This window comes from Narcine bancroftii, chromosome 2 (genome assembly GCF_036971445.1).
Source record: "Narcine bancroftii isolate sNarBan1 chromosome 2, sNarBan1.hap1, whole genome shotgun sequence".
In the NCBI taxonomy this organism is placed as follows: Eukaryota; Metazoa; Chordata; class Chondrichthyes; order Torpediniformes; family Narcinidae; genus Narcine; species Narcine bancroftii.
Window position 1 is genome coordinate 275592222 of NC_091470.1, and position 26614 is coordinate 275618835.

A 26614-nucleotide genomic window follows, 5' to 3' on the forward strand; every position below is an offset into this window, starting at 1 on the left:
AATGAATCCAGTTCTCAATTCCTCAAGAGATTCAAATCACATGCTAGTTAATTACTTCACTGAGTGTATCAATTTACCAGGTGTTAACATGTGGGTTAAATTAGAAGCACATTTGACCCCTTGTAGAGGGGTCAAGAATGGGTTGGGGGGAGGGAAAGAGATTTAACTGATGAAATTAGAAGAGAGCTGAGGAAATATTTCTCACTCAGCAATTGAGGGGGGAGGTCTGGACACCTCTTCACAAAAAGCATTCAAAGGGTACTTGAAGGGTTAAGACCCGCAGTACTGGAGGATGAGAGGAGGCTAGTATCTCTTTGTCAATCAACACAAAGAGTTAAAGGGGCTGAAGGAGTCCCTGTAAATCTTCTGTGAACCTCTTCTATTATCTGAGATATATATTTCAAGAACAAGTTTAAAACGTATGGGATTGTAGGTTAATCGGGATATTTGGGTGGTACGTGTCATTTTCAAGGAAACGCAAGGACGATATTCCGAATTACTATCTTATTAATCCAATAAACCAAATTTTGTAGATGCAGCTTTAGGTAGCTTTAATTCATTAATAAAACGAATAAACATTTTACATAACTTCACATTAAGATTTTCTTAACAATGAATAAACAATGCAATCAGCAATGTTTAAAGACATAACGATATTCAACTTCAAAGAGATATACACGAATAAGACAAATTCAAAGGAAAGCATCTCACGCTCACATCTCCTTCGTGTTTTATCGAAGAATGACATGCTAGATCTTAGTCCGCTCAGATATTACAACATATGATGTCATAATCATTATGGTAACGCTACAAACAATAGTCCTTCTTAAAGACATATGCACAAAATTAACTAAGAATTAAAAACACAAGGTTTTAACCTTTACATTCTAGCCCCTAATATTATAATAGACATTAATGGTTAATATGTAATAATTACTATTATAGATACAAAAGTAAATATGGTAAGTACAAGATTAGAAATCAAAACTTTCTGCTTCTTGTAAAGGACAGATTTTAGTAATAGGTCGATTTAAGTAACGAGTCTTGGTTTTAATCTGTACTTGTCTCCATCTGCGTCTTGCATAAATATCTTCTTTCTGAAATTGACCTGGATGCATTAAAGGTTTAGATTTAAGAAGTAAGATATGATTCGGTGTGTCTCGATGTCATTTGAATCAACAGAAATTTTCTTTATTGGATGACTACTTAAAATAGCTTCGATTTTACCTAATACTGTCTGAAGATTGTCATCATTCAGTATTTGATTATTCAAAATGGTATTAAGAATTTTCTTGATTTATTTAATCATTCTTTCCCACACACTAACATGATGTTATCCTGTGGGTGGGTTAAATATCCAACTAATTTCTTTTTGAAGTAATTCATCATGAATTTGATTTTGATTCCAATTTTGAATTGCTTTTCATAACCTTTGTTGAGCTCCTGTAAAGTTAGATCCATTATCAGAACGTCTGGCAATAAAACATCGAAGAACGTCATCAAGTGATGAGGCTACTTCAATATGAATTGCTCTAGTAGTCAAACAAGTAAAATTGGCTCAGTATCATTTTTCAACAATTCTTCCTCCCTTGACTTGCAAAGGACCAAAATAATCAACTCCCATGTAAATAACTGGGGGTTCATCAGGTGAAAATCTGTCTTGTGGCAAATCCACCATTTGTTGTTGACCAGATTTGGCATTTACACATCGATAATTATCACATTTTGATATAATTCTTTTGATCAATGTTGAAGCACCAAGTATCCAATATTTCTGGTGCAATTATGATAACACGTGAATACAACCACTATGACCTGTTTTTTTCATGTATATGTCGAACTTTTGATCCTCATGAAGCCATATCAACTGGATTATCCTCTGTTTTAACAGATCTCCATTGATTAGTATGCAAAACCTTTTTGTTCACATTAATTATGTCACGAAGGTACACAACCTCATGGTTTAATTTTTAATGTATTTAGTATTCAAGTACTCTCAGTCCAAAACAGAATCTTCTAACTCCATCTGTAATTGTCTTCTTAACACAGTATCCATTTTGATCGCCATAGTAGCGGCAGTCAATTCCATTCGAGGTATGATGACTGGCTTTAATGGAGCCACTCTGACTTTTCCTATTACAAATCTACAAAGTACTCACTCTTGATTATTTCGCAGTACAAAATAACTGACAGGACTGAAACCACGTTTGCTTGCATCAGCAAAATGGTGTAACTGAGCAAATGTGGCAATTCCAAAGTCTGTGAGTACTTTTTGAATATTTTATTTTTCATTTGCATCAATACGTACGTATAAATTATTCATCATGTAACAATACAATAAAATATAATAAAAACGATACAAAATGATATAGATACACGATCCTTTATCCAGACATCTAAAATTCAGAAAGCTCCAAAATCCGGCAAGTGGGGACCGGCGGGCGGCCGGGGGAGACCGGCGGGCGGCCGGGGGAGACCGGCGGGCGGCCGGGGGAGACCGGCGGGCGGCCGGGGGAGACCGGCGGGCGGCCGGGGGAGACCGGCGGGCGGCCGGGGGAGACCGGCGGGCGGCCGGGGGAGACCGGCGGGCGGCCGGGGGAGACCGGCGGGCGGCCGGGGGAGACCGGCGGGCGGCCGGGGGAGACCGGCGGGCGGCCGGGGGAGACCGGCGGGCGGCCGGGGGAGACCGGCGGGCGGCCGGGGGAGACCGGCGGGCGGCCGGGGGAGACCGGCGGGCGGCCGGGGGAGACCGGCGGGCGGCCGGGGGAGACCGGCGGGCGGCCGGGGGAGACCGGCGGGCGGCCGGGGGAGACCGGCGGGCGGCCGGGGGAGACCGGCGGGCGGCCGGGGGAGACCGGCGGGCGGCCGGGGGAGACCGGCGGGCGGCCGGGGGAGACCGGCGGGCGGCCGGGGGAGACCGGCGGGCGGTCGGGGGAGACATCCAGTTTGTGAGGTACCGGCAGTCGGGGGAGACGGCAGCACAATTCTGGTGGGCTTTCCGAAATCCGGAAAGATCTGAAATTCGGAACACACTGTCCCCCAAGGGTTCCGAATAAAAGATCGTGTACCTGTATATACATTTTTTCCTTTTATCCCCCCTCCCTCCCCAAAGAAAAAGAGAAAAAAAGAGAAAATACCTGAATTTATTTATCATTCCCTATTCATTTATTCCTGACATATTATTCTATCTTGTACATATTAATTGAGAAGAATGTGTGTCATGGACAATGTGGATGGACTCTTACTGATAAATCATAAAAATTCTCAGGTTGATTTCTTAAATTATAAATAATCTTTTTCAATGGTATACAGCTTTGAATTTCCATATGCCATCTATCCAACCTTATAAAATTACTTAACTTCCATGTTACTGCCATACTTTTCCGTGCCACCGCTATTGCTACACTCAAAAATTTTTGTTGATATTTGTCTAACTTCAATTTAATATCAATGTCATATAAATCACAAAGCAAAAGTTTTCTGGGATATTTTGGTATCTGTATCTTCATAATTTGTCCCAATAATATATTCAAATCTTCCCAAAATTTTCCCACTTTTTCATGTCCAAACTGCATGTAATAAGGTTCCTTTTTCTTTGTAACATCTGAAACATTTGTCAGAACAATTTGAATTAAGTTCATGTAATTTATACGCAGTGTAGTATAATTGGTGTAAAAAGTTATATTGTACCATTCGGTAACTAACATTAATTGTATTAGTTACACTCTCCTGGTGCAATCTTGACCAGGCCTCAAAGTTTAAATCTTTTTCCATTTTTTAAAAAATTTGAATTGTTCCATTTTCTGCATTGTGTCTTGTAATTGTATATACCTATTGTTAGGTCTGCTTTGTTCATGAATGAGTGAGACAAACACCAGGCTGAGTCGAAATCAGGGTTCTTTGTTCTTTATTACCGGATTGTAACACTTGCGACTAACAAAGTTAGTCGGAGAATGCATTCTGCCGTTATCAGCAAAATGGTGATTTTTTATACCCTTGGATACATGCTTGTCCAATGACTAAAACTGTTGCTATCCTTTCCCTGCTAGCTTCCTGCCTCTCAATCCATCAATGTCTCTCTTATCTTGTAAGTACAAGGATGCATTTACATCTTGTTACAGCCCTGTACATTCCCATCTCATGATGTTTTACCTTACTCTATCAGTAATAAATTTCTAAATAAACGTACGAATTATTAAATACTCAATGGGCTCTGTTCCAGAAGTCTAAAATTTGTGCCTAATTTATTTTTTAAATATGATTTAAGATGATAGTATGAAAAAAGTTAAATTTGGTATAATGTCTTTCTCTTTCATTTGTTCAAAAGTCAAGAAAATAAGAACCTAAGAAACAATTTATTATCATCTCTATCCCATTATTGTGCCAGATATCAAAGAAAGGATTATTTAAAGTAAAAGTGGATTCTGCTTTAACATCATCTTAGCTGTTTGGTAGTTCTTAATTCCTCTTTGTATATGAATTCCATTCCATATCTTGAATAAATTATTTAATACTCCTTTCAAAAGTTCCTTGATACAAAAAATGTTCTGGATTAGTTTCTCCTATATTATTCTCCTCAATTTGATAACAGGAGAATAGAAACCTTAATTGAGCTGGTTTATAATAATGTTTTTAATTCAGCAACTCTAATCCTCCTTGATCAAATTTCCAAGTTAATTTTTACAAAGCTTTTATTTGATTCTTGAAAAAACTTTGCTGGCAGAGGAATGGATAATAATTGAAATAAATATTGCAACCTCGGAAAAATATTCATCTTTATGCAATGTACCCTTCCTATTAAAATTATTGGTAAATCTTCCCATCTCTTTAAATCTTCATTAATTTGTTTTTATAATGGTATATAATTCAATTTAAATTAATTATTTAAATTTCTATCAATATTAATTCCTAAATATTTAATTGCTTCCTTTTGCCACTTAACCTTCACCACCTGCTTACTTAATGTATAGTCCCCATCATTCATCAGCATCTCTTCACTCTTTCCCTCATTGGCTTTATAACCTAATATCAAACCTTATTCTGCCAATTGTACATTTATTTTCTTCAATGATATTTCTTGTTCTGTAGATATATCATCTGCAAACAAGCTAAATTTTATGTTCTCCATCTTCTATTGTAAAACCCTTAATTTCATTATCTCTTCTTATCACTTCTGCCAATGGTTCGATAGCCAATGCAAATAAAAATGGTGATAATGGGCATCCTTGTCTAGATGACCTTTCTAGTGGAAAAGGTTTAGATATTTGTCTATTCATGATCATCTTAGCTTTTGAATGATTATACAAAGCTCTTATCCAATTTATTAAATAATTTGGAATTCCAAAAACATTCAATACTTTAAATAAAAAGTTTCATTCTAATCTATCAAACACTTTTTCCATGTTTAATAAAGCTAGCCTAATCCATATATATTAATTTAGGTAAATATTTAGTTAATCTGTTAGCTAATAATTTGGGTACAATTTTATAATCTGTATTTAATAATGATATCCGTCTATAAGAGGATGGTAATAGAGGATCTTTCCCTTTTTTTGGAATAACTGTTATTAATGCTGTTTTAAAAGATTCTGGTAAGTCCTTAGAGTCCCTTATTTGATCCAAAAGTCCCATAAAAACAGGAATTAACAACTCCTTAAATACTTTATAAAACTCCGGAGACAAACCATCCTCTCCCGGAGTCTTATTATTTGGCAAAGACATCAAAATATCATATAGTTAAAACATCTGTAAAGGAAATGGATAATTTCATTTTTTCATCAACATTTAATTCTGGCAATGTAACTTGTGATAGATATTCTATTTTTCATCATCCTTTAAAGATTCGGACTGATATAATTGTTTATAAAAATTCATAAAATCATCATTAATTTCATCAGTAATTTGACTAGTTTCTCTTTCTGTTGCTATTATTGTTCTTGATCATTGCTCTGCTTTGAGTTGCCATACTAAAACTTTATGGGCTCTATCACCTCACTCATAGTATTTCTGTCGTGTGCGCAGTACATTTCTTTCTACTTTATAAGATTGTATTGTATTAAGTTTCAATTTTTTTGATTCCAATAATCTTCATTTTTATGAACATACAATTCCTTTTCTAAATATATCTGTCTAATTTATCTACTTCTTACATATATTCCTTCTTTATTTTAGATGTGTAACTTATTATTTATCCTCTTAAATTTATTTGGTACTGAGTGTTCATTAATTTCTAGAAAAAACTATCTGTTGTCTCATAAATTCACAAAAGTCCTTCCTCTTTAAAAATACTGTATTAAATCTCCATCTAAACCTACATTTTGTTCTTCTTCCAACGCAATTAACTTTGCTAAAGATGAATGATCCGATAATATTCTTGCTTGATATTCAATCTTCTGAACTATAGCTTGTAATTGTGTAGAAACTAAAAACATATCAATACGTGACTACTTCTTATGTCTAAAAGAATCAAAAGAATAGTCCCCATCATTAAGATGAATTTTCCTCCAACTATCAACGTCTCATCTCAATCATTAAATTTGTCACTATTTTAACTGTTTTATTTTTAACAATATTTCCACCTGATGTATCTAGTTTTGAATCAAAAGTAAAATTAAAATCTCCACCCATTATTATTTTCCCCTGGGCATTTGATAATTGCGTAAAAATATCTTGTACACATTTCCCATCATCCACATTAATGTCTAATATTCAGAATAAATTTGATAATTAATCATTACATATCTGCCTGCTTTATCTATAGCTGTATTCAATATTTTAATAGGTAAATTTTTATTTATTAATATAGCTACTCCTCTGGCCTTGGAATTAAATGAAGAAGCCAATACAGATTCAACCCAATCTCTTTTTCATGAGTTTCCTGCAAAAAAGATATATCTACTTTAATAATCTTTTTCGTATAATTTAACAATTTTTTCCAATTTATTGGATTCTGAATTCCATTAATATTAATGCTAATAAAATTTAATTTTCCTGCCATTAAGTACCAATATTAAATCTTCTGTCCATCAATCGTCCCTTTCCCACTAAAATAACAGCACATGTTACAATAATCTTAGTTAATCCAGGCGTAAAATAAGTAAAGATTGAAATAAAAACAAGAGAAGAACCCCTCCCCCCCCCCTCCCCGAGACGCTATATGTTGTTACGTCTCTATTCCCCTGATCTACTCAGGATGTGATCCAAATTACATTCATGCTCATGACTTCGCAGTGGTTAGGCTCATGGTCTCCATGAACTCACTCGATATACAAAACAATCCTTCATTCTATTTTTAATCATAGATTCTAATTCTCTCATAGATCTTTTAAAATATATATAGATCACTTAAAGGTTAAACCCTCCTCCCCATTAACTCTCTCAAAATAATACATTTTTCCCCAGTTACAGCAAAACTTTTTCCATCTGTCATGCTTTTTCAGGCAATGAATCGGCATATACTTTTGCCTCATTAGGTTCTGTGAAAAATCTATTTCTCCCTTCTGGAACAAAGACCTTCAAAACTGCAGGATACCTTAAGACAAAGGCATAACCTTTGTTCCATAACACATTTTTAACTGCATTGAATGTTTTCCTCTTTTTCAACAACTCAAAACTTATATCAAGATTAAAAAAAAATCTTATTACCATTATAAATCATGGATGACTGTCGTTCTTTCGCTTGCTTCACCACCAGCTCTAAAATCTCTTGTACTTCATATCGAAGAAAACTGACTAGTATCGGGCGTGGCTTCTCGTCCGGCTGTGGCTTTGGTCTCAATCCTCTATGTACTCTCTCAATTTCAATGTCTCCTTGAAATTCAGTCACTCCCAAAGATTGTGGAATCCAACGCTGTGAAAATCTTTTTGATTTCTTGCCCTTCATCACCTTCTTCAAATACAATAATCTTTGTTTCTTCTGCTGAAGTTTTCTAAAATGTCTACTTTCTGTATAAACTGATCTTTTGTTGCAGCTGATTCTGCTACTTTCATTTGCTCCTTTTAATGTCTTGAATTTCAATTTCATTACCTTTATTTTCTCATCCATAACTTCAAATCTTTTAGCTACCTGCTGCATCATTTTCTTAACTTTCTCCGTAAAAGTCTTGTTTTCAGCTACATATCTTTTTTATTTCTCTCATTATAAACTTCCTATCTTGTTGGGAGAATTCCATGTATTTTTTTTTTCATTTCTGCTGCAGAAATAAATGATTCTTTAATTTTCTTCAGCTGTGTGGCCTTGGGACTTTGAGTAAACAAAAACTCCTGTTCCTTTTCTTGCTCACTGCAGTTGGAAGTCTGCTTGTTTTTTTTTCAAGTTACCTCTTTTTTTTTGTGCTCTGTGCAAGCATGACTCCTCACGGAGTCACATCTTCACCAGAGTTGGGCAGCCATTGTCTGTAGAGATGCTGTACTGCAGATTGCAAGGTCTCCCCAAGGTCCTGGCCTATTGCCCCTGGGCAGTAACTTACGAACAGCTTCTGGATCCTTCCTCAAGGTAGGGCCTTTCTTCCTTATCTCAATCTTTTTCTTGCACTAACAGCTGGCTTTTATTTCTTTGGTGCCATTTTTAAATGTTCTGCAGGTCTTCCAATACTACTTTCTTCTATTTTTCTCAAGTTTTACTAACTTTTTTGACTCTTTTTTCAACTTTTTCAAGATTAGGAATTTGCAGTCTAACCCCATGTCATCATGTGTCGCTCCATCGAAGTCCATAGGTTTAAAACGTATGTCGACTTCAAAATTTTCTAACATTTTAAGACTCTCAATCCAATTCATCCGATCTTGTGCAATGGAATCTGATATAGTTTCATCCCATCCAAATTTTCTTCATAATTCTTGCAGAATTTTCTTGGCTATTAGTACTATTGGTGCCAATATTCCCAAAGGATCATATATTGAGCTTACAATCAAAAGTATATCTCTTCTTGTCAAAGGACGTTATTTCAGAACAATTTTGAATTTTAAAACATCAGATTGACACAATATTGCACCCCTAGAATTCTTTCAACAGGTAGAACACCACAATCCAAGTCAAGATGTTTTATCTCCTTTGCTCTTTCTGCCTCAGGAATAACAGCCAACACATCTCGACTGTTGCTAATCCATTTCGTAAGGAAGAAACCTCCATTATTAAAGATCTCTTTTAACTCATGATAAAGATCTATTGCTTCCTTTTCTGAAACCACTGAAGACAATCATCAACATAGAAACTATTTCTGATGATGCTTATAGCTTGAGAACTAAATTGCTCTTCATTATCTTCAGTACATTTCCTGAGAGCAAAATTTGCAACTCAGAGACGAAGTTGCTCCAAAAAATAAATGAAATGTCATTCCGTATTCAATCATATCTTTACTGTAATCGCCATTAGGCCACCATAACAATCATAGAAAATCATGATCTTCTGATGGTACTTTCACTTGATGAAACATCGCTTCAACATCTGCCACAATTACAATAAGCTCTTTACAAAATCTTATCAGAACATCTATTAAAGTACTGGTTAAGTCTGGATCTTGTAAAAGTTGAGAACTCAATGATGCTCCACAATCAAATACTAGGCGTAGTTTCTCCTTGTATAGATGCATAACTCCATGATGAGGTAAATACCACTTTCATACCATCTTTACATTCAAAGTTATCTTCTGATGCATTTTCTACATAACCCTGGGTTATCATATCCAACATAACATTGGTATATTCCAAATTAAAATATGAATTTCTCTTGAAAATTCTCTTCAAATTAAGCATAGACTGTTCTGAAACTATTTTGTTGACTGGCAAACAAATTTCTTTGTTCTTCAAAGGTAATGCTATACAGTAATGTCCATCAACATATTTAACAGAATTTGAAACTAAATGCTGAAACTAGATCCAGAAACTGTCCTCCTTCAAAGGTTCTTGAATATCAGGAAAATCAATTTTAAACTGTTGTTCCCATAGATCATTAATTTGACAACTGAAATTCTGTTGATGCTTATATTCAACGAATCCTGATCTTTATTCATTTTTCCTCTTTTAATTATCCATCCAAGCAACATTCTCACAGCAGACAGTCTGTCATTTTGACTCCTTATTACTTCTAGAAGTTCAAGTGCTTTTGGTACTTCTAAATAACATCATGATTTTGGCATCAATCTTGGGCAAAAAAACATCTTTCAGATGATCCCAATGTTTGATATCATCCTGACAGGGAATATTCTCCTTATTCACATAGTCTTATGAATATATACACTTGGAAGATCGCAAAATTCATTGCTATTCAATCCAGCAATCTGTAAACCTGAAACTATATTAGTTTCAATGTTCCTTTCATCGTTCATTGTCTTCATCAAGATCTGTGATCTTTTACCACAAAGATTACATTTATTCATTAATTCAATAGTACAAAATGATGCGGTACTTTCTGGATCAAGAAAAGTGTAGGTCTTCGGTATGAAGCTCCTTTTTTAGCTTTAACCTGCACAGGGACTATTGAGAGAGCTTTGTCACTGGCCACAGTAAGACTGCTTGTCCAAACCAAAGCTGATGCATTTTCTTTGACTCGTGTCTTTAGTCTTGGATTCAGATGGTTTGACATCTTTCACAATTTTACTTTGTTGAGCATGCAGTAATTTGGGATGCTTTAAAATGCATATCATACCTGAGTCATTTAATACAAGTTTTTCTTTACACAATCAACCAAAACATATTCCATTCTTCTTTAGCCATACATGAAACACAATAGAGAAAACCTACCGGGAACATTTACCACCTAAATTAACGAAAGGAGAAGGAAATGAAAAGAATTGACTCAGTGGAATTTCTTGTTTATTTTTATTGAATGACAACATTGTTTGACTGGTTTAATGTATCTTAGATTTTGTACTTTAAAATGATGGGGGGAGGGGAAAATGTATGTATCATGGTCAATGTGGTTTATGGTGTGAAAAATAAAAGATTTAAAAAAAAGGTTAATTTCTCGTCATATGATTTTTCTCCAATCGTGAACATTCTTCTAAAGCATGCTTATCTTTGCAATATAAACAGCTTTCCTGAACAGTCTGATCTTTTTTCTGTTCCCTTGTTCTTACTGTGCTTGTATCTGACACAGCAGTAACGAAGGTACTTTGGTTTCTTTTGAGATGGTGATTTAGACTTCTTTACATCTTTAGGAACTATTGAAGTATCCTTAATATTTTCAAATATTGGTACAGTATTAACATGCACAGGTCATTCCAAAATTTGTACAAAATCCTCAAAAGTTGTGTCCCTTTCAGGGACAAAACAAAAAATTAAGGTAATAAGGTATAAGGTATACCTCATCTTATAAGATAATGTTTTGACAATAATCGACAAATTAGCAAGCTCTTGCAAATATACATTACTTCCCATTGTGTTACAACATCCTCAGAAAGAATGCATATGCTTGTAACACCTTTGTGTCCTCGGATTTCATTGCTAAGAAAGAATCTTGTCTCTGTGGGCCCTTGCGATTTTATGTTCATTGCCATAATGATGATCCAATAATTCTTTTGCCCTTTCAAAACCTTGGTCTGGATCCATATATTGGCAACTTTTGACTAACTCCTTCACCTGTCCTCCAGTACACTGTTCCAGGTAATACAGACGAGCTTTAGCATTTTTAGTATTACTTTCAATGTGATAATCAAAGAATTTCATGAAAGTCGGATATTGTAAAGGATCTCCATTAAAAACTGGAATTTCCTTCTTAGGTAAACCATATCAACCTTGTTGCTGCACTAACATAACAGAACTTTGTGTTTGCTATGAGTGATAATATATTGCCTTGACCACTCGGGCTTGCAACTGGTTGTCTTGTGAATGGAGCTGAACTTGAACTGGTGCCATAGGTGTAGGCCCTTGAGTTGTAAGTGATGGCATTGATGGGGATCCTTGGTATGTACGTGATGACACTGGTGGAGATCTTCAGCAACATGAAGAGACATCAATGGTTGAGTATGATCAACTCACAGGGTTGAACTTTTTTGAAATACTCACCTTTTGAGAAGATTCATATATTGTGTACAATGAAGAGATTGAACATCATTAGCTTCTTCCACAGGGTTAGTCATTGTCATTTGAGCACTAGCAGCACCACCCATGGATCGTTTCTTGCAGCTGCGATAACCATTGATCTACTGGAATGTTACGTGCTAGCCCTTTGGGTATGTCCCTTTGAGTGATAGATCTTGCAGAAGCCCTGAGCTAATGCTTTAATCTGGCCGTATTCATAGCACGTTGTTCCTCAAGCTCTAGTTTTTTCTTTTCTCTCTTCAATAATCTTTTTTGTTCTTCTTGGTCCAATTGTTGTTTTTTCATTTCAGCTTCTTGCCTTAGTTGCTGATTCTTCATTTCTGCTTCCATATATTCTAAAGCATGCCTTTTCTCCATTCACGTTGTGCTCTGATAGAAGCCAAATCTGCTTGAGCCTTAACATGCACAGCTAATATGCTTGAAGCATACAAAGCTGTACTTGCTCTAGATGCATTTGAAGACTTTGAAGATCTTCCTATGCACATAACCTTGGAAATACTATCATCAGGATTCACATCTGAACTTTCAGATACCACTGATTGAGTCTCTATATTCTGCATTTCACTTGGTACAGTACCAGTGGGACTTTGAATGTACATTTATTTGCTCCAGTTCCACTAACCTTTAAGTCAGCTAATGAGGCCTGCAGTGTCTTCTTCTTGCTTGATAGTTGAAGCTGCTTCTTCTATGGTTGCTGGCTCCAATCTCCTGCCAAGTGTTGTCAGTCCGCCTTGCTGGCTCAACTCACAAAGTTCTTTGAGAGGAGCTGTTTGCTCGGGTCTTTAGCCTGACATAATTTCTACTCCATCTTGGGTTCTTCATAATAGAGCCAGTCTTATCCTGGTTCCTGGAAACTGGAAACAAATTTGTATCTTGCTTGGTCCCTATAAGAGGATTTCGGAATTGTCTTGGATCTATGGATATACACACAAGTTTGCTTATCAGATGATATAACAACAAATTCTGGGCTTCCTGCCAGATTCTGCAAACTAGAGTTCGATCTTATCTTGAAGGTCACAGGTGTCTTTCAAAGGTTGGTTTGATTTTAAACTGCGCAATCAGAAAGACATACTCAAACAAAAAACTGGATTTCTTGTTAAAGCTTAAATGCTTCTTGCTTTTAACAAGTTGAGTTATTTCAGACAAATTTTTTGAGCCTTTCTTCCATACAAAGTTCACAATTATATCTTTTCTTTGAATCAAAATATAGACAACACTTTCCAGGTTCTAATATACCCTAATTTCAAAAAGTGTCACCTTCAAGGAATTGTAAGAACGATACTCCAAATTAATCTCTTCTTAATCCAATAAGCCAAACTTTGGATGTGGATTTATATAGCTTTAATTCATTAATAAAATGAATAAACATTTTGCATAACTTCGCATTAATATTTTCATAACAATGAATAAACAAAGCATTCGGCTATATTTAAAGACATAACGATATTCAACTTCAAAGAGATATACAAGAATAAGACGAATTCAAAGAAAAGTATCTTGAGCTCACATCTCCTTCATGTTTTGTCGAAGAATGAGATGCTAACTCTTAGTCCGCTCAGATATTAAGACATATGATGTCATAGTCACTATGGTAACACTACAAACAATACTCCTTTTTAAAAACATAGGCACAAAATTAACTAAGAATCAAAAACACAAGGTTTTATCCTTTGCAGCATGGGCTCGAGGGCCTAAAGGGCCTGTTATCATGCTGCATGTCTAAATTTAAAATTTAAGAAAGCTCTTTTACCATGGTCTATCAGCTGCTGTTTATGGTGTGAAAACTAATACTATACATGCTAGATTATAAAACTAATGTTGGTATTCACTTCAAAAGGAATAGAGTATAAGAGCAGGGATGTGATATTGAGGCTTTACAAAGCACTGGTTAAGACCTCACTCAGAGAACTGTGAGCAGCTTTGGGCTCCTCATTTAAGAAAGGATGTGCTGACATTAGAGAGGGTTCAGAGGAGGTTCACAAGGATAATTTTGGGAATGAAAGGGTTATCTTATGAGCATTGTTTGATGGATCTTGGCCTGTACTCATTGAAACTTAGGAAAATGAAGGGTGATCTCAATGAAACATTTTGAATATTGAAAGGCATGGACAGAGTAGATGTAGAAAGGGAGTTTCCAATGGTGGGAGAGTAGAGGACAAGAGGAGACAAACTCAAGATTGAAGAGTATCCACTTAGAACAGAGATGCACAAAAATTTCTTTAGCCAGAGGGTAGTGAATTGTGGAATTTGTTGCCACAGGTGGTTGTAAGGCCAAGTCGTTAGGTGTATTTAAGGGAATGATTGATAGCTGCTTGATTAACCAGAGCATCAAAGGTTATGGGTGAAATGCCAGGCAGAAGGGCTGAGTGGGGAAAATGGATAATCAGCTCATAATTAAATGGCAGAGCAGATTCGCTAGGTTGAATAGCCCATTTCTGCTCCTATGTCTTGTGGTCTTAAAATATTGCAATTGACATTAACTGTGATATCCCCTTGTGCAAGTATCTCAACAGGATAATCCACTCTTCTTGCACTGTTTTTTCGTCACTTCAACTGACAAAGCATGACCAAATGCTGTAAGAGTTTTGGGCTTGTGATAAATCTCTGGGGAGACTTGAGTATGCTTGGGGCAGAACATCATTGCAACATTAACACATGAACATTATCAGCTCCCAGGCCGACATGGCTGAGCAATGAATGAACAAGCCCCAGTTCAGCAATGCAGATCAATGTGAGCCAAACCAACTTGACTAAACCTGTCAGTCACATCAGCACGCTTAAACATTTCAGTGAAATTAAATAATATCAATTCAGTTATGGAAATGTAAACCAGCTGTGCATACAGTTTATCTGCAGTGTCTTAAGATAAAATAAGTACCCAGATCACTTTGTTTCAGGGAACTATAAACAATTGAATACAAGGACTGGACTGAGAATCTTCATAGCAAGTACCTAAGCTTTTCATTCTGAGTTATTTATACAGCAAGGGAATTAAATAAACCTCTTGAATGAACTCTTCCATTCCATTATGGCTGATCTGAAGCAAAAAAAAAGCAAACTGCTATCAGAACTCGCTGGGTTCAACAGCATCTGTGGAGGCAAAGGGATGGTCGACATTTCACCTGAAGACCCCGCATCAGGACTGAGAATGTAGATGGAAGATAGCCAGTATATAGAAGTGAGAGGAAGGGATGAGCTAGATACACAAAAAAGGATATAGGCAGGTAGAGCATGGGAAAAAGTGAGGATGAAAGTTAGATAGGGACTGGTAGAGGATAGTAGGTTGAAACAGGTAATCAAGGGAAGTCGGGCAGATGGAACCAGTAAAGGGAAAGTAATAAATCCATTCAATGAAGGTGGGTAGATATAGTCGGGGGGGATGGGGGATGAAAAAGGTGATTAAAGGCCCTGGATGGACTGGTGAGAATAGAGAAGGAACAGGTCATAGATTACCTGAAATTGGAAAACTCAATATTGAATAGCTGTTAATTTATCTGTACCTCAACTGCTTTCTTATCCTTCAATACCCTTACCAAACACAGATCTAACCCGAACAGGAAATGGGATCATGATAGAAATCCAGTAACTCAAAATCCACACAAAGGTCTTGGAATGGGTAGAATTGGAATTGTAGCAAAGGTTGAAAAAACTTGTCTTGCTTTCCCAGAAGTATATTAAAAAGCAATCTGATCAAGACATTTCAAATTTTAAAAGAAAATGATAACATTTAGAAGGCAATTAGGCACGGATAGACCATATGTAGGGAGATGGGATGAAATAGACACAGTAAACATAGAAACATAGAAGATAGGAGCAGGAGTAGGTCATTCGGCCCTTCGAGCCTGCTCCGCCATTCAATGAGATCATGGCTGATCTTAAAGTTCAGTACCCCGTCCCCGCCTTCTCTCCGTAACCCTTAATTCCCTTATACTGAAGAAATATATCTAATTTCCTCTTAAATATATTCAATGAACCTGCCTCGACTGCCTTCTGTGGCAATGAATTCCACAGATTCACCACCCTCTGGGTAAAGAAATTCCTCCTCATCTCGGTCCTAAAAGGTTTGCCTATTATTGTCAAACCATGGCCCCGGGTCTGGACACCCCCACCATTGGAAATATCCCTTCCGCATCCATTCTGTCCAGTCCTGCCAGAATTTTATATGTCTCTATGAGACATATAAACTCCAGTGATGACATCCCAAATCACGCATAATTCCTCATAAGTTATTCCTGCCATTCCAGGTATCAGCCTGGTGAATCGTCTTTGCACTCCCTCCATTGCAAGAACATCCTTCCTCAGATAAGGCACCAAAACTGCACACTATACTCCAGATGTGGTCTCACCAAGGCTCTGTACAGCTGCAGTAAGGTATCCTTATTCCTATACTCAAACCCTCTTGATATGAAGGCCAACGTACCATTTGCCTTTTTAACCACCTGCCGTACCTGCTATTTGCCATTCAAATAATAATCTGCCCTCTGGTTTGTATTACCAAAGTGGATAACCTCACATTTATCCACATTGTAGTGCATTTGCCATGTATATGCCGAGTCCCCCAATTTATCCAAATCACGTTGAAGTTTCCTGACCCCCTCTTCAGTGCACACAACCCCTCCTAGCTTAGTGTCGTCTGCAAATTTGGAGATATTACATCCAATCCCCTCATCTAGATCATTAATGTAAATTGTGAACAGCTGGGGTCCCAGTACAGATCCCTGTGGCACCCCACTGGTCACCGCCTGCCACTCAGAAAATGAGCTATTTATCCCAACTCTCTGTCTTTTATCTGGTAGCCAGTTCTCAATCCACATTAATACCTTGCCCCCAATCCCATGAGCCTTGATTTTGCATGCCAGTCGTTTATGTGGGACCTTATCAAAGGCCTTTTGAAAGTCCAGGTACACCACATCCACTGGCTCTCCCCCATCTATTTTACCTGTCACCATCTCAAAGAATTCCAATAGATTTGTCAAGCACGATTTACCTTTTGTAAATCCATATTGACTCTGTCTGATCCCTTCTCTGCTAGTCATATGCTCCGCTATTACATCCTTAATAATGGATTCCATCATTTTGCCCACTACTGATGTAAGGCTCACCGGCTTATAATTCCCCGCTTTTTCTCTACCCACTTTTTTAAACAGTGGGGTAACATTAGCTACCCTGAGTCTATCGAGTTCTGGAAAATAATTCTTAAAGCATCTGCTATCTGAATGTCCACTTCCTTAAGTACCCTAGGATGTAGATTATCAGGCCCTTGGGATTTATTGGCCTTCAATCCCTTCAATTTCCCCAAGACTATGTCCTCAGAGATACTGATTTCTTTCAGCTCCTCCCTTGCATTAGTCTTTATGTTTCCCAACATCCTTGGGAGGTTATTTGTATCCTCTCTTGTGAAAACAGAACTAAAGTAAGAATTTAATTGGTCTGCCATTTCCTTATTCCCCATTATATATTCCCCTGATTCTGACAGCAAGGGACCTACTCTGGATTTCACCAATCTTTTCTTCTTGACATATTTATAAAAGCTTTTACAGTCGGTTTTTATATTTGCCGCAAGCTTACTTTCGTAATTTATTTTTGCCCTCTTGATTAATCCCTTTGTCCTCCTTTGCTGCATCTTGAACTGTTCCCAGTCTTCGGATTTGGTACTTTTTTTGGCCAATTGATATGCTCTCTCTTTGGACCTAATGATGTCTCTAATTTCCCTTGTTATCTACGGTTGAGTCACCTTTTCTGGTTTATTTTATGCCAAACCGGTATAAACGGTATAAATGCAATTCTTCCATTAGATCTGTGAATGCTTTCCATTGTCTATCCACCGTCAACCCCCCCTCATAAACACCACCCAATCAATCTTACTCAACTCCCGTCTCATACCATCATAATTCCCTTTATTTAAATTCAGGACCTTAGTCTCGGTTTTAATTTCTTTACTCTCCATGTCGAGTGAGAATTCGATCATATTGTGATCGCTCCTACCCAAAGGGCCTCATATGGTAACGGGCCCGTCCAGGCCATGAGCCCATGCTGCCCAAATACATGAAATGTGACCAATTAAGCACTTATCCTGTGTGGCTTTGGAATGTGGGAGGAAACTGAAGCATCTCAGCATAGACAGAGAGAGAACATACAAATTCTGGATTTGAAAAAATCCAGCAGATTGATTTTGGCTTCAGACTCCAGTGTCTCCAACAGATATTTTAAACTTGTCTTGTAGGAAGAGTCATTGATTGGAAAACATCATAATGGATAGTCTTTGTGATGGGCTGGATTTGAACCCAGGTTGCTGACATTGTAATAGCCTTGAGCTAAACATGGAGCTTACAAGTGCTATAATGTATTGAACTGCGCTGGTATGTAATGTTCTACATTTTATGTTACAATTATATGGTAAATACAGAGAATAAAAATCAAGAACACGGGGAAGTAACTCTAAATTAGATCATCTGTAAGCTAATCAGGAAATAACCTTTAAAATGGGTGCCTGAAAAATTATATTGATGTATTCTTATAAAGGATGTAGAGGCACAGATTAGTTCTGAACAAACATGGGTGATTGAATGACTAAAGTTGACCATGTGAAGTGCAAGAGTAAAAGAGACATTCAAAATGCAGTCTGACATACATCAGGTAAAAAGAGATGCGTAAAAGGGTAACATGAAATTTACATCAGCTAATCTTCCATAATCATCTGGTTAGTGTAGGGGCAGAATGGTTAGTGTAGCAGTTAGTGCAATACTATCACAGCATCAGCAACCCAGGCTCAAATCTGGCACTGTTTATAAGGAGTTTATATGTTCTCCCTGTCTGTGTGGTTTTCTCCAGCTGTTCCTGTTTCCTCCAAGATTTGAAAGTTATAGGGGGTTGGTTGGTGGGAGGATTAATTAGTTGCATGGATGTATTTTGGCGATGTGGGCTCGTGGACTGGAAGGGCCTGTTACCATGTTATATCTCCAAATAAAATTTTTAAATTTAAAATAGAACTTCTAAAGTTTAAAAAAAAACTCCCAAATGCCCAAAACTTGGCTCAGGGGCATTTCAAATAAAAGCCAAACTGACACAATTACAAGCTTTAGCATTTACATTTTTGTTTTGAAGTGAGATGTTCAAACTTCTACAAGAACAACACTGTGGCCCAACCATAAGGGAAACTTTGCACACTGTGCTTGTCATTCAGTTGTTAATGTCACAGGTGATGGCCAGGATTTTCTCATTATACCTGTAGCTGCACAGCAAGAAAGGACCTGATTTAGTCCAAGATACGCATTAAGTAACATCATTCACAGGGTGAAAACTGTGAATGTGAAGCAGTAGCGAACAAACTTTCACTTCCAATTTTAAATTGCTCTCACTTACTATAAACACAAGCTGAAAGAACAAGAGCAAACTATTCCACTGTAAAGCTTTGGTTTGGATTTGGAGTGCCCATCACAAAGACTATCCATTACGATGTTTTCCAATTAATGACTCTTCCTACAAGACAAGTTTAAAATATCTGTTGGAGACACACAGGAGACTGCAGACACTGGAGTCTGAAGCCAAAATCAATCTGCTGGTGGGACTCAGCACGTCAAACAACGTCAGTGGGAGAAAAGGAAAGGTCAACAATTCGAGCCAAACCTTTCATCATGACTTGATGAATTTTAGCTCAAAATGTCAACCATCTTTTTCCTCCCCCTTGAAATGACTGCTGATGGGATCAAGCTGCAGGCAGACATGCTGTTTACCCAAGTTTGCCCATTCAGGGTTGATTTACTAATGCTGTTCTTGCCCACTTTGATGGCCCCTTTGTAGCAAAACATCCATTTAAAGACTAAATCAATTGAATAACAGGGAATTGTTTCTTCTGGGGGATTTGGCAGTTATAAAAGTTAACTTCTCCAGAAGTAAATCTAAATTTATTAAAATTGCATTGTCAATAGCCAGGAAATGTATAACAGTATCATGGAAATCTGATTCCCTACTTCACATTGATCACTGGAACATGGAAGTGCAAAGTTGTATTCCCTTGAGAAGCTTACTTATAGTCTTAGGAATAGATATAGAATGTTCGACAAAATTAGGCAACCTTATTTAGATGACTTAAATGCCCAGATTGAGGAATTTATTTTGATATTTGTCAATTAGTATACTCCTTATATTTATACTTTTAAAATGATGTGACTGAGATGTCAAGCCTTGCACCTGCTGCATTTTCTTTTCTTTTTTTTTTAAATCTCCCTCTATTCCTTGCTGTCTGTCCCCTTTTCTTTCAATTATGGGGAGAAGAGAGACTCTCCTTTTTATTTTTTTTTAAACCTTGTTAATGTTTTTCTATGATTTTATATTCAACGTTTTATTGTTATATTAATTAGGACCTATATTCTGATTTTTTTAAAACTTAAATAAAATATTCAAACAAAAATTGAAGAACAGGGAGGATGGATGCAGAATTCTACAATTTAGACAGCACAGAAATAGGCCAATCACATCCACGTGTTCTGATAGCAGTATTCATGCTTGTCACACTCTCACCCCATTTCCCCTCAGCTCACTCTTAAATCTCTTCCCTCTCACCTTCAACTTGCCCTCTAGTTTTAGAATCATCTACCCTGGGATTAAAAAGAGTGAACATTCACTTTCTCCATGCCACTCCTGAATTTATAAAAATCTATAAGGTCACTCTCAGCATACTTCACTCTTGGGAATAGAGACCCAGCCTATCCAAACTCTCTTTATAACTCAAACCCTCTAATAGTGGTTACATCCTAGTGAATCTCTTATGCACTCCTTCCATTTATTGATATAATTCCTATAGCTGGGTAATCAGAACTGCACCTAGCACAAAGTGGGGGGAGATAAATAAAAGCAGAGAAAGGGGGGGGGGGGGAGAAGGCAGAAGAGCTTTGGAAGAAGAGATCAGGAACATTACCTAAAATTAGAAAATTTTATGTTCATACCATTGGGCTGTAGACTGCCCAAATGGAACACGAGATGTTGCTCCTCGAGTTTCCGTGGGGCCTCAATCTGACAGTGTACGAGACCCAGGGAGACAGGTCGTTATGGAAATTGGAGGGGAAGTTGAAATGGCATGAAACTGAGAGCTTACGATGACTACTGTGGACACAGCATAGATGGTCTGTGAAACGTTGGTTATAAGGTCTATGTTAGGTCTCTCTGATGTAGAGGCTACAACAGGGACACTGAATACAGTAGATGAGACTAGAGGATGTGCACATGAATCTTTGCATCATGTGAAATGGCTAGATGATGGAGGGATAAAGTTCAAGAGCAAGTGTTGCAGCTCCTGGGGTTGCAAGGAAAAGTACCATGCATCATGGAGAAGTGAATGGGAAGAGCTTTGGATTCCAGCATCTGCAGTTTCCTGTGTATCTCCAAACTTCCACACCAACTCATCCACTAAGTTGCCATTTTCAAAGAACTACGTAGCTGCACCCAGGTCTTTCTGTCCGACAACACTCTCCAATGTTTCTCAACATCTGCTCTTTAAATTTCCATTTTCTCCAATTATCCAAAATTAGATTCTCCAAAATCCTCAATTATCCAAAAAATTTAAAAATTCAGATAAATAAGGATATCTGAAACAAATCAGAATTGTATTTCTGTAAAATTAACACACATGTCATGCCACTACATTCAAAAACTTATAAGAATACAGAGAAAGAACTGGGAAATAGTTTCTAAATAGTACCAGTACCTACCATTGCCAAGTCGTCACGACTGCAGTCCAGGGCAGCAATCATCACTTGTTCATAAATGATCCAAACTGAATGCAGGAAGAGTTTAAGCACAGGAGAGAAAATGGTTATTAAAATTCTACCATTAAAAAACAACATGATTTTAATAAACTATTATACTATGCTTCTTCAAAAATAAAATCACGCTATAACACTTATTGTTGATATATGATCAGGGTAGGTGTGCATATGAGCGCATGCATGTGCCTGTGTTTTTTTTTTTACCAGCTGAGGCAGTGTGGTCTGCTTTATATTGTAGACTGGTATGACTTCAATGTTAATGGCCAAAGCCATCCACCCTAATTGGTTGCATCTTTTATGAAAAACATCTGTGAACAATGATATTCTCACATAATACAAAACCCCAATGTTTTTGTCATAGAGTTATGAAAGGCAATTCACACATTCAAATCTGGATTAATGCTACCAAGTCAGCTATTATCTTTGACTGCTGCATAGTTTCCATGCTCTCCCCTTTTCACCAGGTTTCCTCCAGCAAGAATGGGACAAAATTCAAATGCTGACTTGAAAATATGTAGTTGTTGCTCAAAGCAGTATCAATAATTTCAATTGTTGTATTGATATGAAGTGTCAGCTGTGTCTCAATAAGTAACAATCTTGCCTCCAAGGTGTGGGTTCAGTTCCGTTTCAGAAAGCCTTGAGCACAATGGCCCAATTTTCTTACATGCAATATCAAGGGAGTTTTGCACTGTCAGAGGTCGTATCTCACAAATAAAATGGTAAATCAAGACTCCATCTATTCTCATGGACTGTGCAAATAATCCATGATGCGATTTCTGAAACGAACTTGCAAGTTCTTTATGGGTTCAATCAATGTTCATTCGTCGTCCAATATCATTAAAAATGTTGTTGGTGTTATTAAGTGTTATCAGTGGGAGCTTGCCAAATACAAATTGGCTGTTACCACTTTACATGTGTAGCTACACAGCAGAGATATGTCTGTGATTTAAACTGACTAATATCAACTTGGGCTTCAAAACTGGTTTTAAGCTGTAAAGTACACTGCAGAAAAAAAAAGATGTGCTTGCAAGCTGCCAAGAACAATTTATCCAATCGTACAATCTTATGGTGAGTTGGGCACACTTTACACAGCAAGCAGTTCAAAAATTATTAAAATACTAAAGAAAACAGTTCATGGTTAGATCAAAGAGTGCCTTAGTTAAACCTGTAAAATGCTAAGAAAAACTGGTGCACTTTGTAACAAAATTATCCGTTTACACTACTTAAACATCCTTTCTCAGGAAAAGCTTGGTGCTTAAGCAGCGTGAAGAGGTATCATTTAAAAAAGTTTGATAAAGACATCTCCAAATCTCTGGAGTGCTTTACTCCAGGGACCTTATGTAAATAAGCATTATTTACAATCCTTAATTTTCTCTCCCATGTCTATCATCTCTCCATTTATTTTTTTGTACTAAATCACACAAGGGCTATTATCAGAGAGCTAATTAATGTCACCCAGTTTACCTATCTCGGCTGCACCATTTCATCAGATGCAAGGATCGACAATGAGATAGACAACAGACTTGCCAAGGCAAATAGCGCCTTTGGAAGACTACACAAAAGAGTCTGGAAAAACAACCAACTGAAAAACCTCACAAAGATAAGCGTATACAGAGCCGTTGTCATACCCACACTCCTGTTCGGCTCCGAATCATGGGTCCTCTACCGGCATCACCTACGGCTCCTAGAACGCTTCCACCAGCGTTGTCTCCACTCCATCCTCAACATCCATTGGAGCGCTTTCATCCCTAACGTCGAAGTACTCGAGATGGCAGAGGTCGACAGCATCGAGTCCACGCTGCTGAAGATCCAGCTGCGCTGGATGGGTCACGTCTCCAGAATGGAGGACCATCGCCTTCCAAAGATCGTGTTATATGGCGAGCTCTCCACTGGCCACCGTGACAGAGGTGCACCAAAGAAAAGGTACAAGGACTGCCTAAAGAAATCTCTTGGTGCCTGCCACATTGACCACCGCCAGTGGGCTGATACCGCCTCAAACCGTGCATCTTGGCGCCTCACAGTTTGGCGGGCAGCAACCTCCTTTGAAGAAGACCGCAGAGCCCACCTCACTGACAAAAGGCAAAGGAGGAAAAACCCAACACCCAACCCCAACCAACCAATTTTCCCCTGCAGCCGCTGCAACCGTGTCTGCCTGTCCCGCATCGGACTTGTCAGCCACAAACGAGCCTGCAGCTGACGTGGACTTTTACCCCCTCCATAAATCTTCGTCCGCGAAGCCAAGCCAAAGAAGAATTAATGTACTAGCACTTTAAGATATGGGAGGAAACCAGAGCATCCAGAAGAAACCTACATCATGATAGGGTAAACTTTCCAACTCACACAAGATCAGGTTTGAACCCACAACACTGGATCTGCAAGGAATTAGCACTAACTGCTGCAGCAATGTACTCTTCCCACCCCATTTTGAAATAATGGGACTGTAGCTAGATGCCACAAGCTACGGGTCTGCAAAGTCTAGAGCACAGGAGAAGTTATAGCTGCATGCAGGTTAGCTCAGAAAGAGCAAGTTGTTCCCAGAAAGAATGACATGAACCCAGTTGAGTGTATTTAACACTGAGCTATATTGGGCTCACAGCCCTGCTTTTATTCTCAAGATGAGGGGCATGGTTAAAATCCTCTCAGCACTGATTGGTGTGTTTGTGATTCACTTTCCCTGATAGGCCAGCTAAGCTCTTTTGGTTGTGGCCAATTGGAGGGCACCATTGCCGGCCTTGTGCAGCCTGCTAGATCGTCACTTCATCCTTCGTTTTGTGAGGCCCCATGGGTGAGCTGAGAAGGGCTGCCACATGACCCCGCCACCAGAACCAGCAATTGGATTGCTGTTATTCTTGGAAGGCCGGCCTCTTTTGCAGGGGGAGGGTGGTCAATCGGTTGTGTAATATCCATATGGGTTGGTTTCAACCTATCAATGGCAAAGGTCTCCTCTCGGCCTCCTGTCAATTACACAGGTTGAACCATTGTGCCGTTTTAATTCCTTTCTGATTCCATATTTTCAAAAACTGATTATTGAGTAAAAGGAAAGTTTATTCTGATATTAAAGTATTTTGCCAGAAAATTTCTCCTGGGCACCTATCATTTATCCTATTCCATAATTCAATTAAATATCTCAAAGTAGGTGGATCATTATTAATTATTAATAACAGTATTCCATTTATTAAGAAATTGTGCCATATTTTTCTCACCATATTAGTTAACTCAATATTAGCCCATATTAACAGATTATCCAAATCAAACATTCTATTAATAAACCTCAATTGTGCTGCTTTATAATAATTTTGAAAATTTGGGAGTTGTAAACCTCCCAATTCATATTTCCAAGTTAATTTTTGTAAAGATACCTTAACCATTTTCCCTTTCCACATAAATTTCCTAATTATATAATTTAAATCTTGCAAAAATTTGAGGAATTTTACAAGGAATAGATTGAAAAAAGATACTGAATTCTAGGAAAAACATTCATCTCGTTACGAGCCCAAAGGACACCAAAACCCAGCAGCAATAGATATTCACTAAGATAAATGGTTACTTAAACAAAAGTTTATTTTAATTATCTTTAAACATACTTTAACTTATAACTATTGACTTAACTAACCTAATTTAACCCCCTTCTAATTCTAAGCACATGTGTATGTAATGTATGTTTAAATTCAGAAAAGTTCTTTGGTTCACAGTCCAATCTCACTTCTCATTCCTCCAAGTTCACTGGTTGCAGGCAATTCTTACACAGATACTGTGCACAGAATTTAACATTTATAAAGTTCACCAGGCTTTGGTGCTTGAAAGGTAAATGGTTACTGCTCAGGAAGGTTCTTGTCAGTTTTCAGAGAGAGATTTGTTGTACGCTAACACCCACAACTGATTCCTTTTTTTAATCAGCCACTTCAGTGTCTTGCCGAAGAAATTTGTCCCCTCAGGGTTCTCCAGATGATAACCTCTTTATTTCAGGTCACCACAGAGTGCCTTTTCTGTTTCTCTTATTTCAAGTGAAACATTAGAAAGCTAGTCCTCTCCTCTTGCATGAAACACAAGGGCTTTGACAAGGCTGAACTAAGCCCTCACAACCCATCTTCCAAATGGGGTTTTCCACAAGCTTACCAGCTTGTCCTGTTCCAGTTCCTGCTGCTGACTGTAAAACTGATCTCTGTCTCTCTCTCTCAAACAGAGAGAAAGACCATTTTACTCTCTCTGCTTTCAAAACCACATGACCCTCCGAGAACAGCAAGTTCCACTCCAGACAGAATGCAGCTTCAACAAGTTCTTTCATCTGTTGCCTTTTTGTAATCAAAAATCCATTAGTGAAGTCTCTTGGGCACTCTCCAAAGCTTTTGCAAAGGCTCTGAGGACCCGACATGTCTAGCATTAGCAGAGCCCCAGTATTTTAAATAAGATCTGTTTTAAAATGTTTGTATGTGACCTACACTAAAACCTTCCCCAATTTATCTCCCAAAAACATATACTGCCACACGCAATACAATTAACCCTACCTTTTAATGTTATGGGTAAATCTTTCCATCTATTTATATCGTCTTTATAAAATAAAGGTAAATAATTTATATTAATGATGCAAATCATCATCAATTTTAATACCTAAATATTCCATTTGATCTGACCATTTAAATTGAACAATTTTCTTACGTTGAATATAATCACCAGCAACTAATGGCAAAATCTTACTTTTATCCTGATTAATTTTATAACCTGATATTTGTTCATATTGTTTCAATCTCTCATATAACCTCAATCAATCTTGTGGCTCTGTTAAATAAGTTAAAACATCAGCAGCAAATAAATTA

General features: G+C 37.6%; 1 protein-coding gene and 1 long non-coding RNA gene across 4 annotated transcripts in view; one reads left to right on the forward strand and one right to left on the reverse strand.

Annotated features, from left to right (window-relative positions):
* Window positions 1-26614, reverse strand: part of emc2 (ER membrane protein complex subunit 2) — a 164845-nt gene that overhangs the window by 94522 nt on the left and 43709 nt on the right. For all 3 annotated transcript variants that reach the window (XM_069920986.1, XM_069920987.1, XM_069920984.1), the window contains exon 3: window positions 21744-21808. In XM_069920986.1, coding sequence (XP_069777087.1) covers window positions 21744-21808 — 65 coding nt within the window. The remainder of the gene's footprint in view (window positions 1-21743; window positions 21809-26614) is intronic.
* Window positions 18338-26614, forward strand: part of LOC138755281 (uncharacterized) — a 49408-nt gene continuing 41131 nt past the window's right edge. Inside the window, exon 1 of the long non-coding RNA XR_011352162.1 lies at window positions 18338-18395. This is a non-coding gene — a long non-coding RNA (uncharacterized lncRNA). The remainder of the gene's footprint in view (window positions 18396-26614) is intronic.